Source organism: Prionailurus bengalensis, chromosome B4 (genome assembly GCF_016509475.1).
Source record: "Prionailurus bengalensis isolate Pbe53 chromosome B4, Fcat_Pben_1.1_paternal_pri, whole genome shotgun sequence".
Classification (NCBI taxonomy): Eukaryota; Metazoa; Chordata; class Mammalia; order Carnivora; family Felidae; genus Prionailurus; species Prionailurus bengalensis.
Window position 1 is genome coordinate 37,867,944 of NC_057358.1, and position 18,861 is coordinate 37,886,804.

The window sequence follows — 18,861 nt, forward strand, 5'->3', positions numbered from 1 at the left end:
AGGCAAAACACCCACTTTGCAATATAGTTTAGCGGTTTCGTACAAAACCAAACATACTCTTATCATACAATGGTTTACCCAAAGACGTCTAAAACTTATGTCCATACAAAAACCTGCACACAGGTGTTTGAAACAGCTTTATTCAGTTATTGGTATATGGTAATGGTATATGGTACATACATGTCATTACAAATTTGTCCAAATCCATAGAATGTACTAGACCAAGAGGGAACCTGGGGCGCCTGGATGGCTCAGTCAGTTAAGTGTCCAACTCTTGATTTCAACTCAAGTCCATCTTGTGAGTTTGAGCCCCACGTCAGGCTATTTGCTAACAGTGCAGAATCAGCTTGAGATTCTCTCCCTCTCTTTCTGCCCCTCCCATGCTCATGCACTCTCTCTCTCTCTCTCCTCTCCCCTTTCTCTCTCTCTCTCAAAATAAATAAACTTAAAAAAAAAAAAAAAGACCAAGAGTGAACCCTTATGTAAACTATGGGCTTTGATTGGCGGTAATGTATTGATGCAGGTTCACTGATTTTAACAAATGTACTCCTCTGGTGGGGGGATGTTGATAATGGGGAGAGGCTATAGTGGGTGTGAGGGTAGGGTTCTAGGCAAAATCTCTGCGCCTTCTGCTCAGTTTTGCTTTGCATCTAAAACTGCTCTAAAAACTAAAGTCTATTAGAGAAAATCACCAAGCATAAAAAATACATTAGTAAACTGAACTTCATTAAAATTAAAATGTTCATCAAAACATACCATTATGTGGAGTGCCTGAGTGGCTCAGTCCGTTAAGCATCTGACTTCGGCTGAGGTCATGATCTCACAGTCCATGGGTTCGAGCCCCACATCGGGCTCAGCGCTGGCAATGGAACTTGGGATTCTCTCTCCTCCTCTCTCTCTCTGCCCTTCCCCACTCATGCTTTCTCTCTCTCAAAATAACTAAAAAAAAAAAAAAAAAAAAAAAACAAAAAAAAAAACCACACACATATCATACCATTATGTGAGTGAAAAGTCACACTACAGACCAAAAGATTATTGCAATATATCTGTCAAAGCAAATCATACCTATAATATATAAAGAAACTCCAAAATAACAAAAACATAGACAATGTAATCTTTTAAAATGGGCCAAAGATACAAACAGGTACCTCACAAAGATTTGAACGACCCATACAGATGGCCAATAAGTATATGAAAAGGTGTTCAATTTCATTGGCTATCAAGGAAATACAAATTACATAGCACTACTTCCCCCAGATAAGCTAAATTTAAAAGGACTGACAACACCATGTTTTGGCAAGAATGAGCAAGAACTAGAACTCTCAGACACTCTTGGTGGGAGTGTAACTTGATACCATGACTTCAGAAAATTGGCAGTACCCACCAAAGCTAAATATAAGGAAAACCCATGACCCAGCAATTGTGTTTCTTAGGTATATACCAAACTGAAATGAGCACTTGTGTCTCCAAAAGTCATGTATAAGTATGTTCACACGGTGGCTGCGTAACTCAGTCAGTGAAGCGTCCGACTTCGACTTAGGTCATGATATTGCGGTTTGTGAGTTCAAGCCCCACATTGGGCTCTCTGCAGTCAGCGTAGAGCCTCCTTCAGATCGTCTGTCCCCCTTTCTCTCTGCTCCCCCTCCCTCTCGCTCTCTCAAAAATAAATAAACATTTTAAAAAAAAAGAATGTTCATAGAAGCTTTGTACATAATAGCTCAAACCTGGAAACAACCCCAATATCATCAACAATTGAATGGGTAAGAAAATTGTGATACAGTCACAGGATCAAATATTATATAACAACAAAAGGTAATGAACTACTCCTGCCAACAAAAGGTAATGAACTACTCCTGCATATAACAAAATGGATGAATTTCACACACAATGTGGAATTAAGGAAGCCAGTCAAAAAAGTACATACTGTATGATTCCTTTTGAATAATGTCCAAACACAGAGAGAATTAATCTATGGTGATAGAGGTCAGAATAGTGGTTACTCCTCCTAGGGATGATTATTGCCCAAGCAGGGGACATGAGGGAGGCTGCTGGGGTGCTTAAATGCTGTATATCTTGATCTGGGTGGTAGTTAGGTGTGTATATATATATATATATATATATATATATATATGTGTGTGTATACATTTATATATGTATATATACATACACGTGTGTGTATACATTTATATATATATATGTATGTATATATACACCTATATATACATACATATATATATGGGTTCATATATATATACATATATATGTATATATATACACATATATATGTAACAATTTATCAAGCTATACATTTACATATTTTTTAAGTAAATAGAGAATACTACCCATCTTTCAAGATCTTCCTTAAGTTCTAGCTCTTTCTGAGGCCTTCCCAGCATACTTTCCCCCTTACCAGATCTGGGCATTCTGCTCTTTGAAACAGTGCCACACTGATTCGCCCTTGGTTTTGCTCTAACTTCTCTGTGTGAGCATCTCAAGGGTAGGGTACTTCTGTCATAGACTCTAGGCACCCTACAAACCCTAGTGATGACCTTGGAACTCAATATGTGTGCAGTAAATAACTTTATACCAACTGGCCATTTATAGGAAGTAGTAGCAGCAAGCATTAGTGGGCACCAGTCTTGAGGAAGGGCTGAGGGATGTTCTCCATAACCCTATCTTTCCTTCCCATGGGAAAGAGAGGACAGTTGGGATGTCGAATAATTGATCAATGAAGGAGCAGACCAAGAACCCCTTTATAAAAGGATACCCTTCTCCCCCAAAGGTGTATGAGGCTCTCTTTGTCTGGTCTATCCCAGAATCTATGTGAGTATTTCCAACCTTGGTTAGGGTTCCCAGTATCATATGAAGTAATTAAACCTGAGGAAGCGAGCCCAAGGAAATACCAGAATAGTTTCCCTGGAGGTGGCTAGTTGTGGAGAGAACCCAGGTGAAAGGTTAAAGACAGAGATGTTCTGAATACACATTCTGAATAAATGCTAAAAGAATAAACATTAAGCCAATATTTGACTAACTGGTAAAGCTATTACCAATATAGAACAAACTTCTGGGAAATAAGAATAAATCTGAACTGGGGCGCCTGAGTGGTGCAGTCGGTTAAGCGTCCGACTTCAGCCAGGTCACGATCTCGCGGTCCGTGAGTTCGAGCCCCGTGTCGGGCTCTGGGCTGATGGCTCAGAGCCTGGAGCCTGTTTCCGATTCTGTGTCTCCCTCTCTCTCTGCCCCTCCCCCGTTCATGCTCTGTCTCTCTCTGTCCCAAGAATAAATAAACGTTGAAAAAAAAAAAAAGAATAAATCTGAACTTTCACATAAATTTTTTATTATTATTACAATTTAAACACTTTAATTTTTTTAAATGTTTGTTCAATTTTGAGAGGGAGAGGGTGAGTGTGAGTGGGGAGGGGCAGAGAGAGAATCCCAAGCAGGCTCTGTGCTATCAGCTCAGGGCCCGATGTGGGGCGCGAACTCACCAAACACGAGATCATGACCTAAGCCTAAGTCAACGCTTAACTGACTAAGCCACTCAGGTTCCCCCAGAACTTAATGTAAGCAGACCAACTATAGAAGTTTGACACTATACTGAAGGAAAAATAATTTCTTAATTTTTCAGTAATGACAGCTACTGGGTTGCTCCTGTGGTCACTACAGTGCACATTTATGATATTAAATATACATTTACTTTCAAATGAGGACAATAGAGGGCAAGATTGTATTTTTCCGAAATGAAAATCTCCATTTTAATTATGTTAATTAGACATGATGACAACCACGACAAACATCTGATCTTCAATCACACTCAAGTTTGGGAAACTAGAAATAATACCAAAGTAGGTACTTGGCTATATGACCCTCTGAAAAACAAGGCCGAAGCCATATTTCAGTGCATTCATAGATACAGGGGATGAAGACTGGCTACTTTTTATGACCTTAGGAGCAAAACAAAAAAATATATATTTATCTGTGGTGGGAAATTTTAGTTTTAAAAGGAAGAAAAAACTCTTTACTTAGCAGGATAACCACTAAATATCCTGTCCTCCTGTCCCCAGAGAGATCAGATAATGGTGGAGCCCAAGGAAATATTAGGACCAAATCTTTACCATCACAGGATTCCAGGTCTCTTTGGAATGACACATTATCAGCACACAAAGATACTATGAGTTAGAATTAGGTAGATTCATAATTGAGTGTTAAAGAGCAAAAGGTACAGATATGATTTAACATCAGGAGAGAGCACTCCTCTGGAAATGACAGAGCAAACCCAGTGGCTCTCAACCTAAAGGCCAGAGCCAGGGTCCTCCAGGGCTTCTATTCCATGGTCCAGCAATCGACAGGCTGAATCAATAAAACGGGGCACTAGGGTTATTATGACTTACTTATTACCGTGTGCCACGCACTGCTTTGAGTACTTCACACATAATAATTCATTTACTCCTCCCAGGAAAACCCCTATGAGGTAGGGACTATCACAATTCCCAATTTAGAGCTCAGGAAAACTTGCCCAAGGACCCACAATGTGTTCAATGATGAAACCGAGATTTGAACCCAATTCAGAGCTCAAGAGCTTAACCTTTACACTATGCAGATCTCTCTTATGAGCAAACTGCACACAGACGTCTACCACTTTTCAAGTGTATGAAAATGGACCAGTAAATAAATAAGTAAATAAATGTATGCTTCATGAACTACGGAGCAGCTGTTTTGGTCAGCAGTATAGTTTGTATTTTCTCAGTCAAAAGACACCAAAAGTAGCAAGAAATGATGTAAGTCCTTAACATTTTTAGTATTACATTTTTAAAATATTCCAATATAGTTAACATACAGTGTTATATTAGTTTCAGGTGTACAATATAATGATTCAACAATTTTTTTTTAATGATTCAACAACTCTATACATTACTCTAAGAGTACTCAGCATACTCTTAATCCCCTTCACCTATTTCACTCATTCTCCCAACCCACCTCCCCTCTGGTAACCATCAGTTTGTTCACTATAGGTAAGAGTCTCTTCTGGTTTTTTTTCTGAAATCCCACATATGAGTGAAATCATATGGCGTTTGTCTTTCTCTGACTTATTTCACTTAGCATTACACTCTCTAGATCCAGCCAGGTTGCTGATAATGGCAAGATTTCATTTTTTATGACTGAGTAATATTCCATTGTGTGACTATACCACATCTCTACCCATTCATCTATCAATGGACACTTGGGTTGCTTCCATAATTTGACTATTGGAAATAATGCTACAATAAACATAGGGGTGCAAATATCCCTTCGAATTAGTGGTTTTGTATTCTTTGGGTAAATACCCAGTAGTGTTTACTATTCTATTTTTAGCACAAATCATATTGGTGATATTCTAATTCTTAGGCTAAGTGGTATACTCCCAAGGTTCGTTATGTTGGTATGTTATATAAAGTGTGCATGTGTACATGTATAAACACACACACATACTCAACTCACATAATTTTAAGTGATTCATATGTGTGTATATATATATATATATATATATATTTTTTTTTTTTTTTTTTTAACATTTAAGAGCATTGGCAGTCTAAGGTCAAAATAGCAACTTTAAAAAACAAGGGGGGTATTTGGGTACCTGGGTGGCTCAGTCGGTTGAGCATCCGACTTCAGCTCGGGTCATGATCTCATGGTCCGTGAGTTCAAGCCCCGCGTTGGGCTCTGTGCTGACAGCTCAGAGCCTGGAGTCTGCTCAGATTCTGTGTCTCCCTCTCTCTCTGCCCCTCCCCTGCTCACGTTCTGTCTCTGAAAAATGAATAAACCTTAAAAAAATTTTTTTTAAATAACGGGGTCTTTATGTCTGAAGGATGGGCCTAGCATTACAAAGATGAACCAGATGAACTCAGGAAGGCTGATTTTGGTAATAACACAGCTTTTGACCACAGCATGAGTCATGTACAGTATAAAGTGGATTATTAAAAAAAAAAAAAAAAAAGTATGTTCTCTTCTTCAGCAAAAGGGGAAAATTTTGGAAGGGTTTTGAATGAGTGAATAATACCAGTGAAAATAATTACACTGTTAAACATCTTTAATGGGAGTACTAATTTAAATGGGCTGGGACAAACGGGTAAGTCAGGGGAGGGAAAGAACAAAACGTCTGCACACTTTCTACATTAAGTATGTGTAAGTTTTACAATCAGAAGAATATAACGTAAAGGACTGGGGGAAAAATCTAGAAACAATAAGGCTCTGGTCTGGGAATTCAAAAATCCAATGCCTATTGCTTCTCCCTTCTCCTTTCCATTCCCTAGCTCCTCTAATACTCAAATGGGGCCAGAACTTTCTCACTGGAAACCTGTCCCTCCTATCCTTCCCCTTTCCCTTCCATCCCATCGTTCTCCTCTCTAATAGACCTCTGTATTCTTAGCACTCTGCCCCCATCTCTACCATTACACTTATCACATAATGACCATTGTTTAGTAACCACCCACTTGAAGGCAGGCACTGTGCTAGACACCTGCCATGTGTTTCCTCTTTCACAACTACTTCCATTGACCAATGTTACTATCCCTATAACCTGCCCCAAATCAGATAGTATGCCAGTGACCCAACTCTCTGCTTACTCCAAAGCACATGCTCTTTCTGTTATTATGTGTTCAGGCAATGGCAGGTACATCTTAAGCACTCAATATGTATGTACTGACAAGAACGAAAAGACGCAGACTTATGCTGTTTGCTTCCAATTAGGAAACAGATGCAAAAAGCAGTCCTCTAAAGGTGAACTTTTCTTTTCCATCCCAACTGGTTCTTCCAGATAATACCCAATGAACCTAGCATTAAAAGAAACTAGCACACGATGGGATAGCCCTGTGCATAAACCAACAGCAAGATAACTGCCAACCCAGCAAGCCAGCACCTTCCCCACCACCTCTGTCTCCCGGAGTTTTGGAGGACCTCCATTCACACTGTTATTTCCTCCTCTACTGAGGAAAAAAGAAAAAAAAAAAATTTAACCCCCCATACCCTCCCGCTGAGGGCATCCCCAGTCATCTAATGAGAAATGTCTTAGTTGTGGCTAAAGTCATTTGCTGTAGGCATGCCTGGGTGGCTCAGTTCGTTAAGCGTCCGACTTCGGCTCAGGTCATGATCTCACCATTCCAGAGTTGAAGCCCCATATCTGACTCTGTGCTGACAGCTCAGAGCCTGGAGCCTGCTTCAGAGTCTATGTCTCCCTCTCTCTCTGCCTCTCCCACACACACCCCCCCTCTAAAATAAATACACATTAAAGTCATTTGCTGTAAACTGCTGGAGGAGACGGTTTTATTTCTTCTGTATCCCCTTCCCCTCAAGTTCCATCAGAAAAGACTACAGTGAATTATCAAATTATGTTATGGTATTGAAATTTCATCTATAATAGGGCAAATTAAATTGCGTACCTAAATGGGAGAGTTTGCACAGGACCAGGCACATAGCAAGGACTCCAAAAAATAAATTATTATTGGAATACAAATTTATGCAGCCAATAACTGCTCACCAGGCACTATGTTAAACGGTTGAGTGCTGAGCAAAACCGACTCTCCCTAGATGGATCTTTTTGTCAAAGGCTATTTAGCTCTGACTTGCCACACAAATGCTCGGTACTCCACAGGCAGTCGCTAAATACTTCGGAACCAAGTATCAAGAAAAGATTCCTTCCCACGGGCCTTTGATAAGATGGAATGACTTTTTTCGTGACTTGAAACCATTCTTATTTTTAAATATTAACCAAAACGGTCGTTTTATTATTGCCGGGTTAGGTCCCTTTAATATGTGCCCCCATTTAAAGAGCCCTCAGCTCAGCGGGTCATTTCTTGCAGATCTGCTGCTTTAGCATTTTAAAGAGCTGAAGGCGGCACGTGTTGCCGGCTCTGGGGCAATCAAGGCTGCTTTCCCCAATTCTGTGCACTGGGGTTACATCTTTTCACTCACTTTCTCCCCAATTCGTTAAGTATATACACCGAGTAAAGATGGAGAGATCATGCCGTCCTTGCTTACGACCGGCTTTTATAAAAATGCGCGTCTCGGGTCCCGGGGAGACGGACGCGCTGCCACTCACATCCGGCTACAAGGCTCTAAGCAAACCACGCTGCAAGATGCAATGTATAGGGCGGATCTGGGGCGGCTGGCAGGCTCGGTATTGGAGTGATGTAGGGGGATGGAGAAGGATCTGGAAGAATCCGGTTAGACCGGGAAACGGACGGGGGAGGGCCGGGGAAGGGCGCTGGGCCGGAGGGGAGCAGGAGTAGTGAGCGGGGGAAACCCCCAGAGTCCTAGAGTTTCAGGAGTGGGGGCAGGGGAGAGCCAAGCAGCTAGGAGAAGGAATGACCCCCCCCCCCGTAAAAAAAAAAAAAATTAATATAAGCACCCTTAGTACTACAGCCCGAACGGGCTTAGACGCCGCCGTCTCTAGAAAGTTCTCCACCTCCTCCCCCTCCGTCCGTCGCTCCCGCCCCAGCTCCTCCCAGCCCCTCCCTCCGCGGCGGGGTGGGACCAATCGCTCCCCGCGGCCGCTCATTACCCACCTACTCCTGCTCCCGCGCCCGATCCGCCGCGGGCTGCGAGCGCGCCGGTAGCCAGAGGTGCTCGAGCCTTCGACCGGTTCGCAGCTGGGTGGCCGCCGCGCTAGCGCCTTCCCGCCCGCACGCCCGTGCAGACAGGCCCGGACGAGAGGGCTTGGCTCGCGCCCAGTGCTCCCGGAGTAAACGGCGCACCGAGTGGCGATGACCGCCGAGGAGATGAAGGCGGCCGAGAGCGGGGCTCAGTCGGCGCCGCTGCCCCTCGAGGGGGTAGACATTAGCCCCAAGCAAGACGAAGGCGTGCTGAAGGTAGGGGGATGGGGGGCACGGCAGACGCCCATCGCAGCCGCCCTTCCCGCCGAGCCTGGGAGCCCCAGGCCGCCTCTGCAGCGTCCGGGCGGGTCGTTGAGCCGGGCCGGCGGCCGGTTGCATCGCCTTCCTGGATCTAGCTGCGTTGTTCGGGCTGGGAGGGCCGCCGCAGGCTCGCAGCGGGTGGCCGATGTGCGCGGGCCTCCCCACGGCCGTTCTCCGGCCCCCTAGGGGGGGCCCGCGATGCGGGTGAGGCCCCGGCCCCCCAGCCCTGCGGCGCCCGGGCCCGGGACTGCAGCGCCAACTCCGGCGTGCGCGGTGCAGCGCGGAGGGAGGGGCGGGGCCGCAACGCTGCACGCGAGCTGCAGCTAGAGGGCCTCGGGCGGCATGCACCCGGGCCCGCTCCGGCTCCTTTCCCTCCCCTCAGCTCTCCGCGACCCTGCGTCCCCGGCCAGGCCGCCCGCCGCAGCGGGAAGTCCCTGGCCGCCTTCGCTGGCGGTGCTGCGAGAGCTCGCTCACCCCACCCCCCGGGCAGTTAAACATTAGCTAGGACCTGAAGCGGGTCACCAGAGTTATTTCCTGGCCCAGAGGCCTTTGTACGACTTGGTGTCCGGGGCCTCGCCGTGAAAGAGGTTCTGGTGCCCTCCGTCCTCTTGGTTACCCTCTTCCTAAAGGCTGGGACTCAGCTAGGTCACCCGCTCGGCCATGCTGCCCCCCTCCCCCCGGCCCCGGGAAAACCAGGGAGCAGTGCATGCCGGGACCTGTAGTTCCCCTCCCATCTCGCCCTCTGCCGTCTTGATTTGGGGCATGGGGTGTGGGGCCGGGAGGAGGTGCTTTGCTGGGAGCCTCGGAGGAGGGAAAGGGAGGGATCTGGCATTCGGGGAAGGGCATCTTGACCTGGGTCTGAACGACTGATGGTGCTTCAGAGCAGGTTTTGCAGAGTACAGGATGGCGAAATCAGCCTGGATTTCATACCTCCTCCTCAACCAGTGTTTCTTTTCGTCCTGGCCTCCCACTGCTCAGTTCCACGTGTGTGTGTGTGTGTGTGTGTGTGTGTGTGTGTGTGAGTGAGAGAGAGAGAGAGAGAGAGACCCCTGAGCAAAGCTAGAGATCTCGGCGAGCCCTTATCTGGTCCAGAAACGCTCCTGGTTTTGCCCCACATGTTCGAATCTTAAGCTGTTCTCCCAGTGGGCATGTGGCTTCCCCTTCTTTCCAGCATTCTGGTGATTTCTACAAGGTTATTCATCCCAGAAGGGCCATTTCCCCTTTTTTTCCTCCAGTCCTTCCCCTTTGCCTTTCTATTCCTCAAGTCATTTGTCCTTTTCCTTAGAAGGTATACCTACCCAGGTGATCCATGGAGTCTCCTTGTCACCTCTTTTAAATGTTAAAGAAGAGGAGCAGAACTTAAGTTCCTGAGAAATGCTCTTAGCCCAGAAATAAAAGACTTAATTAGCCTACCAGTCAGGAATGGTGGTGTCCCAAGTCAGTTTAAGGGCCCGAGTGAGAGCCCCTGTGCTTATCAGTGACCTGGTATTTTAGGACTGCTGCTATCCTGTTCATTATTCATATTCTCATCCTTGTCTTATCTGCAAACCAGATCTTGATCTGACGACCACTGGCATTTCTTTGCTGCTGCTGATAATCATCTTTAACTTTTTACCAATGTAATTCTCCAACCCTGATAGGGATTATTATTGCTAGTTTACAAATAAGGTCTAGAGAGTTGGACTTGTACAAGATCATACAGCAAAAACTTGAACCTCGGGTCTTTTGGCTCTAGTTTTCAAACCAAGTCGTTTTATGTTCCACCTCAAGTAAAATGGGGGGAGGGGGTGGGAGGTCAGTTGACTTCTAGCCAAACTCCATATCAGAATCATTTGAGGCTTAGTCCCTTGGCTTACAAGGAAGCAGACGATTCCTTCTGGGTTTCCATCAGAAGTATGCAGGTAGTGTGGATGCCTCTTTCTGCCCCCATGCCTGGGTACTCACCTTCTCCCCCTTCCTCCCAGGTCATCAAGCGAGAGGGCATGGGCACAGAGTTGCCCATGATTGGGGACCGAGTCTTTGTCCACTACACTGGCTGGCTGTTAGATGGCACTAAGTTTGACTCCAGTCTGGACCGCAAGGACAAATTCTCCTTTGACCTGGGCAAAGGTAGGCATGGTTAGTGGGTTGGTAGTGTAGGCTCTGTGGAGGGTATAAGCTGTCACAAACAGAACCTATACTCTCAGAAGTTTAAGGAGGAATGGTTTGTTACACTCTGTTAATTTTTCTTCTGTTACTCTTTTTTTTTTTTTCTTCTACTCTTCTGTAACTATCGATCTCTGATCTCTATCTCACCTTCCCTGATCATCTCTGAACACCTCAGTTCCTGTTCAGGGATGGACTGCCTTATTCCTTAAACTCCTTTGTTCCAGAGTTGGGTGGGGGTTTTTTTGTTTTGTTTTTCCTTTACTTTTCTCTTTTTAAGAGGTCTGAGACCTGACAGCACTTATTGCAACTAAGTTTTCTACTTTTCTAAAGAGTGTCTAGCCTCCCCTTGGGCGTGGTATAATAAAAGTCTTTTGGAGCCAGTGTTTGAGCCCAGAGTCGGATCCCTGCCAAAGAGGACCTGTTTGCTTTCTATACCTACAGGAGAGGTCATTAAGGCTTGGGACATTGCTGTAGCAACCATGAAGGTGGGAGAAGTGTGCCACATCACGTGCAAACCCGAATATGCCTACGGTTCAGCAGGCAGCCCTCCAAAAATCCCCCCCAATGCCACACTTGTGTTTGAGGTGAGTGTCCAGGAGCAGAGAGCAAGGCGAAGAACCAGCCTTATCTCGCCTGGGTCCTGGCTGCCCTCCAGCCCTTCCTGCCGCTTGGAGACAATGTAGCCAAGGCTAAGGGCCTGGCCTTAGAGGAGGAAGAGACAGGGAGAGGGCAGCTCACTCTGCTGTGCACATAGCATGCTGCTGCCAGAGAGCAGCAGCTGATGGAGGTCTCGGGTGGAGAGAGGTGGCCACAAACCCCTCTTCGGACCTGAAGCAGGGTGAGGGTTGAGGCATATTTTATGTCAGGAGCAGCGCCCAGAGATTGGTTATAATTTTGACTGGAAGAGGTCAGGAGGTCTATACATTCTAAATGACAGTATGGAATACCAGTGCTTTAGGATCAGAGGAGGGGAGGGATGCGCCCCGTGGGTCAAGGGGATGAGGAAAGCCTTCACTGAGAGGTGGAACTTCATTCATTCCGAGGATGGCTTAGCCCTCATTAGTGGATACTTGGAGAATGTTCAGAAGACTACTGAAAGATATTGGGTCATTTCCAATGCCTACCAGATTGGCCTTCTCAAGTAGCTGGATTAGGATAGGCTGGAACGTGGATAGGATAGGCTGGATCTTCTGAGGTCAACAAAAGCCGTGGGACGGGCCCACCCCTACCAGAGTTGAGACTAGAGCCCCCGGGACTTAGAACTTTTGCTAAGTGCCCCTTTGTCCACTCCTGGTCTGGCAGTTACTAAGGACTGTTCTGAGTGAGGGAGAAGTTGCATCTCACTGCTGATGGAGTTAGTGCCCAAAGGAGTCGTGTTGCCTTATGTGTTGTCCCACAGGTGGAGCTCTTTGAGTTCAGGGGAGAGGACCTGACAGAAGAAGAAGATGGCGGAATCATCCGGAGAATACGGACTCGGGGTGAAGGCTATGCCAGGCCCAATGAGGGCGCTATCGTGGAGGGTGAGACAGTATAGTCTGGGATTTCCATTCTGATTCTGGTACTTAGGCCCTGGGTGGTTCTGGGCAAGTCACTTCCTTTTTAATTTATTTATTTTTTTCAATGTTTATTTTTGAGGAACAGACAGAAGATCGTGAGCGGGGGAGGGGCAGAGAGAGACAGAGGAGACAGACACTGAATCCAGAGCAGGCTCCAGGCTCTGAGCTATCAGCACAGAGCCTGACAGTGGGGCTCGAACCCACAAGCTGTGAGATAATAACCTGAGCCTAAGTCGGATGCTCAACCAACTGGACCACCCACGCACCCCATGTCACTTCCTTTTCTGATCCTAATTTCTTGTCTGAGAGACGAGGGATTGGACCATTTCCTCTTAACATCCCTCCAGCTCTGAGAACACGACAAAGACATCTTGGGGGCAGGAAGTGATGAGGTGATAGAGGGAAGCCGGTGGCATCCTTCCTCAATCCCCTGCCTGCTCACATCCCTGACACATTGCCTCTTTTTCATGCCAGTTACACTGGAAGGGTACTATAAGGACCAGATGTTCGACCAGCGGGAGCTCCGCTTTGAGGTTGGTGAGGGGGAGAGCCTGGACCTGCCTTGTGGGCTGGAGAAAGCCATTCAGCGCATGGAAAAAGGAGAACGTTCCATTGTGTACCTCAAGCCCAGGTGAGGAGTGGGTGCTTTGTATAACAGATGGGTGATCAAAAGTCCGAGATCCACATGTCCACAGTTAGTTGTGTAACTGGACACTTGTATCTTTTCCTCTGTGTGTGTTCACTACTCCCACAGCCTCAGTAGAGGGCCCTGCAACTCTGCACAGCAAACGTGATCTCCATATTTAGGAGCACGGTCACAGTTGTCCACATCTCAAATCAAAGGCTAACCTTTTCAGTCAAGGCTGCTCAAGATTCCCTCCTTTACCAATGTCAAAATTTTTATTTTCCATTAATGTTCTCCATCATTGTGATATTTATTAAAACATGCCTATTATGTGCCAGGTATAATGCTGAAAATTCCCAGGTATTCAAAGACCTTATTCCTGCCTTCTAGTGACTCATTGCTCAGTGAGCTTTAGCAATTAGTAATTGAGTAATCATCCCAGTGTGTAGTGTGCGTGAGGAGGATGTGGAAGATGCTAAGAGACCAGCTAATTGTGTGAAGAGGTCAGGGAAGATTTTGCCAAACAGGAAACATTTGAACCAAGTCTCAAGGGATGGGAAGTTACTTTGCAGGAAACAGACAGGAAGCCTTTTCAGTAGGGAGCGGGTTAAGCATGGCAGCGGTGACCTAGATTTTTTTTGCCCCCCTCCTTCCCCCCAGCTATGCTTTTGGCAGTGTTGGGAAGGAAAAATTCCAAATCCCACCAAATGCTGAGCTGAAATACGAAGTACACCTCAAGAGTTTCGAGAAGGTGAGCTTGCTCGAGGTCTTTTCTGTCCCGGAATCTGGTCGCAGTAGGTGGCCTTGAGGTAGCTCACAGCTTTGTTTCTGTCTTGGGGTTAGGCCAAGGAGTCTTGGGAGATGAACTCTGAGGAGAAGCTGGAACAGAGCACCATAGTGAAAGAGCGGGGCACTGTGTACTTCAAGGTGAGCCAGCATCTGGGGCTTGGGGGAAGGCCCCTCTGGGCCCATCCTTCCTCCTGATGCCCGAAGTCCTTTTCTGTCAGGGAGAGGATGGCGGCGGTGGGAATGCCTATAATCTTCACCTAGTAGATCTAAGCTAGCTGCTCTTGCTGGAGGAGGAGGGGAGGCAGGACTTCTCATGCCCATACATCACTGATGTCTACAGAGTCTGACAGCCTGGTGCCCCTGAACCTGTGTCTATTGCCTAAGCCTCCCTCCCTCTCTAGGAAGGCAAGTACAAGCAAGCTTTACTGCAGTACAAGAAGATTGTATCCTGGCTGGAATATGAGTCGAGTTTCTCTAATGAGGACGCACAGAAGGCACAGGCCCTTCGCCTGGCCTCCCACCTCAACTTGGCCATGTGTCATCTGAAACTACAGGCCTTCTCGGCTGCCATCGAAAGCTGTAACAAGGTGAGGCCCTTTTAGAGAGGGCATGGGAGCAATGTTCACGGATTTGGCTGGGTGAGCTGCCAGCAGGTCTGAAACTTGGTCTCAGTGACTAGGGTAGGGGTAGGATAGTAAGTGGGCTAGTGGAAGCTCAGAGATGAAGGGCCCAGAGGCAAGGGCTCTTGGCTTTAGTGATAGGAGAAGCAAGCACCTTGGCTTTAGTGATAGGAGGCAGCTGACGCAGGTAGAAGGTAACACTGGATGGGAAAAAACCGCTATGGCATTTTCTCGGCCCTGGTTCCTAGTCTGTCCCTCTTCTATACCTGCTTTATTCTAGAGAAAACGAAAATGTTGTCACGGGTCTTTCTCTTTCACCTAAAGCTGTTTTCCCTTTGCTTCTTGGACTAACTGGGATTCTTTCTTAAACCTTGGTTTGTTCATTTAGTGCCCCGAAACTCCTTTCTGGGGTGGAGCCAGCCATTTCCATTCTGCCTCATCCTGCGGAGTGAGGACTACCTTTGGAACCCAGTCTTGGCCACAGGCTGCAGGGACTGACGTCTCACTGTTGCTTCCTTAGGCCCTGGAACTGGACAGCAACAACGAGAAGGGCCTTTTCCGCCGGGGAGAGGCCCACCTGGCGGTGAATGACTTTGACTTGGCACGGGCTGACTTCCAGAAGGTCCTGCAGCTCTACCCCAGCAACAAAGCCGCCAAGGCCCAGCTGGCTATCTGCCAGCAGCGGATCCGCAAGCAGCTCGCTCGGGAGAAAAAGCTCTATGCCAACATGTTTGAGAGGCTAGCTGAGGAGGAGAGCAAGGTAAGGATTGGGACAGGGAACAGTTGGGATAGACAGAAGAGGAGGCTAGGCCTAACCCAAGTGCCGTGGCTGTTCATGCCTCTGGTTGTATGGGTCACTCCTGGAAACCAGAAGCTACCCTTGTCTCTGGAGGAAGAACATGTATGTTCCTTCAGCACAGAACCCTGTTGTGGGGGCCACACTTCCTCAGTGATCAGGGCTAAAAACCCACTCACAAGCCCCAGAGGTGGGGAGTTGGTTACTCTGTGTGTGCTTCCCAACCTGTACCTTTTTAAAGCCTAGGTTTTATCTGTCTGTTTGTCTATCCATCTGTCTGTCTGAAAGAGAGAACATGGGGGGGGGGGGGGCGGGAGCAGAGAAAAAGAGAGAGAGAATCTTAAGCAGGTTCCACACTCAGTGCATGACCCTGGGATCAAGACCCGAGCCGAAATCAACCAACTGAGCCACCCAGGCACCTGCTAAACCTAGGTTTTAAAAGCCCTATGTTTAAATAGATAATACAGTTACGTAGTTTTATTTAAACAGCGCAGAGGCACCTGGTTGGCTGGTTAAACATCTGACTCTTGATTTCAGCTCAGGTCATGATTTCACAGTTGTGGGATCAAACCGCACTTCAGGCTCTGCACGGGCATTGCCAAGCCTGCTTGGGATTCTCTCTCTCTCTCAAAATAAATAAACTTAAAAAAAAAAAACAAAAAAACTTTAAACAGCACAAAAGAACATGTAAAAAGACTGCCACCCCCAGAAGCAATTGATATTACCAGTGCTTAGATCATTCGTACATGCACAAGTAGACCGTTTTCTCCTTTTTCCCTAAATAAAAGGCCACATGTTCCACCTCTTTTCTGCATTATGCTGTCTTCAGATCATATGTAGAAGATTGTTTTGTACCAACATAAAAAATAGCTTTCACATTCTTCGCTGCACTTAACATGGTGTAGCATTGGACACATAACCTATATCCTCTTACCCAGTCTGATTAGTCTTCCAGTGTTCTAAACCAGCTCTGTCTGATGGGAATATAACGCAGTCTACACAGCGATTTAAGTTTTCTGGTGGCCATGTTAAAGTGAACAGAAAAAATATAGCAGTGGGTAGATTTTTTTAATTGCATTTGTTTGGGTTTTTTCTTTTCTTTTTTTTTTTTTTTTTCCAGACTAAGTAAATCTCTTAAATATCCACTGTTTTGTTGTACTTAAAACCCATCCATTTGAACTAGCTGTATTTGAAGCACTCAGTAGCCAATGTGGTAGTAACTGCCATGTTGGATGAGTACAGTTCTAAGTAGCACCATAGTGAACGATTTTGTAAATTTACAATTTCATGTGTGTGTGCCTTTAGGACATACCTGGAAAGGGAGTTGGCTGTGTTGGGGTAATTCTGTTGGAAGCTAGCATGTTTTGTTTTGTTTTTTTTTTAACTTGGGATGAGTATTTGTGGTACAGACCCAACACAGTGTCAGCATGGTGGTAGGTGAATATAGCTGTGTCCCCAGATCAGTGCAAGCAAGTGGGAGTGGGGACATGAAGTAAAAGTCCCCTTTGTCATCAGAGGGATTGGGCCAGATGAGAACTGGAACTCATCCCCTTCCTGTCTTCCTTTCCGCAGGCCAAGGCAGCAGTAGCTGCAGGAAACCATCATGCTGACATGGAGATGAAGGATGACCAGAAGAATGATGTGGCAGGGAGCCAGCCTCAGGTGGAGACGGAAGCATAGCCTCTACCCAGCCCTACTCCTGCGGCTGCCTGCCTCCCCTGCTCCCTCCCCTCCTCCACCCTGTTAGTTTTGTAAAAACTGAAGAATTTTGAGTGAATTAGACCTTTATTTTTCTATCTGGTTAGATGGTGGCTTTGGGGGAAGGGGGAAAGGAGTAGGCTGGGGGATCGGTTTAGGTGATGTCACCCCCTCTTCCCTTCCCCCTTCCCCCATTACATGTGAACGAATGTCCATCCACACGCACACTCATCAGAACGTTAATTTATTTTGCTGCTTCTGTTTGCTATGTCCATTTTTCAAATGGTAGAAGGGAGTGAGTGGTAGGGATACTTGCGGGGTCTGATGTGAAACCAGGGTGGAGAGGGAGACTCCTGGGCAGCCATTTTCCTTGTCCTTCCCTCCTCCCGGTCTGTTCCCAAACATGTGGCCTCCATGTGGGTGCTAGGGGCATGGGGAAAACCACTGCTGTGCCCGCTACTGCTCTCTGTTCCCGTCCTCACCCCAGATGGTATGGCTGAGATGTCTTCTGGTGTCCTGATGACCGCCTCTGCTGCCCGCCCCCCCCCCCCCCCCCCCCCCCATATTTCCCTTTGGATCTGTTTCCCTTCTCAGCCAGGTTGTGTCCCCAACCCCCTCAGCCTTTTCTCTGCACGTTGCTGAAGGTCCAGGCTTGCCTCAAGTTCTGTGCTTGAGCAATAAAGTGGAAACGAAACCTGAGTGTCAGGCAACCTTTTTCTGTTTGGCCTCAGAGGGTGGGCATGGTGGCTGTGCAAGTGCAGCAACGATGGAGGAGCATTCTTTGAGCATGGAGTGGTGCCCACATACGGGGCCTCTTGGGTGCTGCCCAGACCACTGCCACCACCGCCACCCCACTCCCCACTCCACCCCCCACCCCCACAGCCTGGTGGGTTTTCATAGCTCTGCTTTTGTTCCCTAACACTTAGGAAAATATAAACATGTAAAATACTGGGACCAGTTGTGTGTGTTTTGGTTAGATTTGTCTACTTCTGCCTAAGTGATCTAGCAGAAAGCACAGCTTTCTTGGTTTCTCATCAAGGTAAAATTCCTGTTAGCCATCCCTCCAGTTAGACACCTTTTACACAATTAAGGTGAAGAACAGTAAAGCCAAGGAACATGCGCTCAGGCCCGCTTTCCAGCTTCCTCCTTGACCTTAATAGAAAAAAGCTTATGCTTATGCTTCTAACTATGTGTTGACCTTTGGCTCCTATAGCATTATGGGGCCCTCGGAGAAGCCAGGGGGCACAAATCTGTCTTCTCCAGATGATCTTGCTTGTAGGCTAGAGCCTCTGTCTATAGCCTTACCCTCTTCTCTCCAATGTATGCTGGCCTGCACAGTGGTGGAGGTAGTCTGCCTACCTACATGCCTATACAGTTCCTCCCAGAAGAAATTTCTCCATGCTTTTCTATGGAAGATTCATTTCTGTGTGAAGATTTCACCCAAGTCCTACATCATGGTTGGTGCCAGAGCCAGAACTAATATTTGTTTTAGTCTCCTGAGTGCTCTTGCTGAGTTCACACAGTCCTGTGCCTCTGGGTCTTTTTGACATTTCAAGATCTGTCATGCCCCTATAGCCAACAACAGTAGCTAACTCACTAAGCACCTAGAACATAAGCCTAGCATTAAACCAGGAACCTCGTGTGAATTAATCTTTTTTTCTTTTAATGTTTTTGAGAGCAAGCACATGTGTGCTTGCACGAGCAGGGGAGGGGGTGGGGGGGAATATAGGATCTGAAGTGG

At 46.7% G+C, this 18,861-nt stretch overlaps 1 protein-coding gene across 1 annotated transcript; it reads left to right on the forward strand.

Annotated features, from left to right (window-relative positions):
- The first annotated feature begins 8,497 nt into the window (after positions 1–8,497).
- FKBP4 (FKBP prolyl isomerase 4) lies at positions 8,498–17,819 on the forward strand. Its single transcript, XM_043564771.1, has 10 exons — positions 8,498–8,843; positions 10,853–10,997; positions 11,478–11,620; positions 12,436–12,556; positions 13,067–13,223; positions 13,878–13,968; positions 14,061–14,144; positions 14,408–14,593; positions 15,147–15,386; positions 16,995–17,819. The coding sequence occupies exons 1-10, from the start codon at positions 8,739–8,741 to the stop codon at positions 17,100–17,102; spliced, it is 1,380 nt and encodes a 459-aa protein (XP_043420706.1). The 5' UTR covers positions 8,498–8,738; the 3' UTR covers positions 17,103–17,819.
- Positions 17,820–18,861: the final 1,042 nt, after the last annotated feature.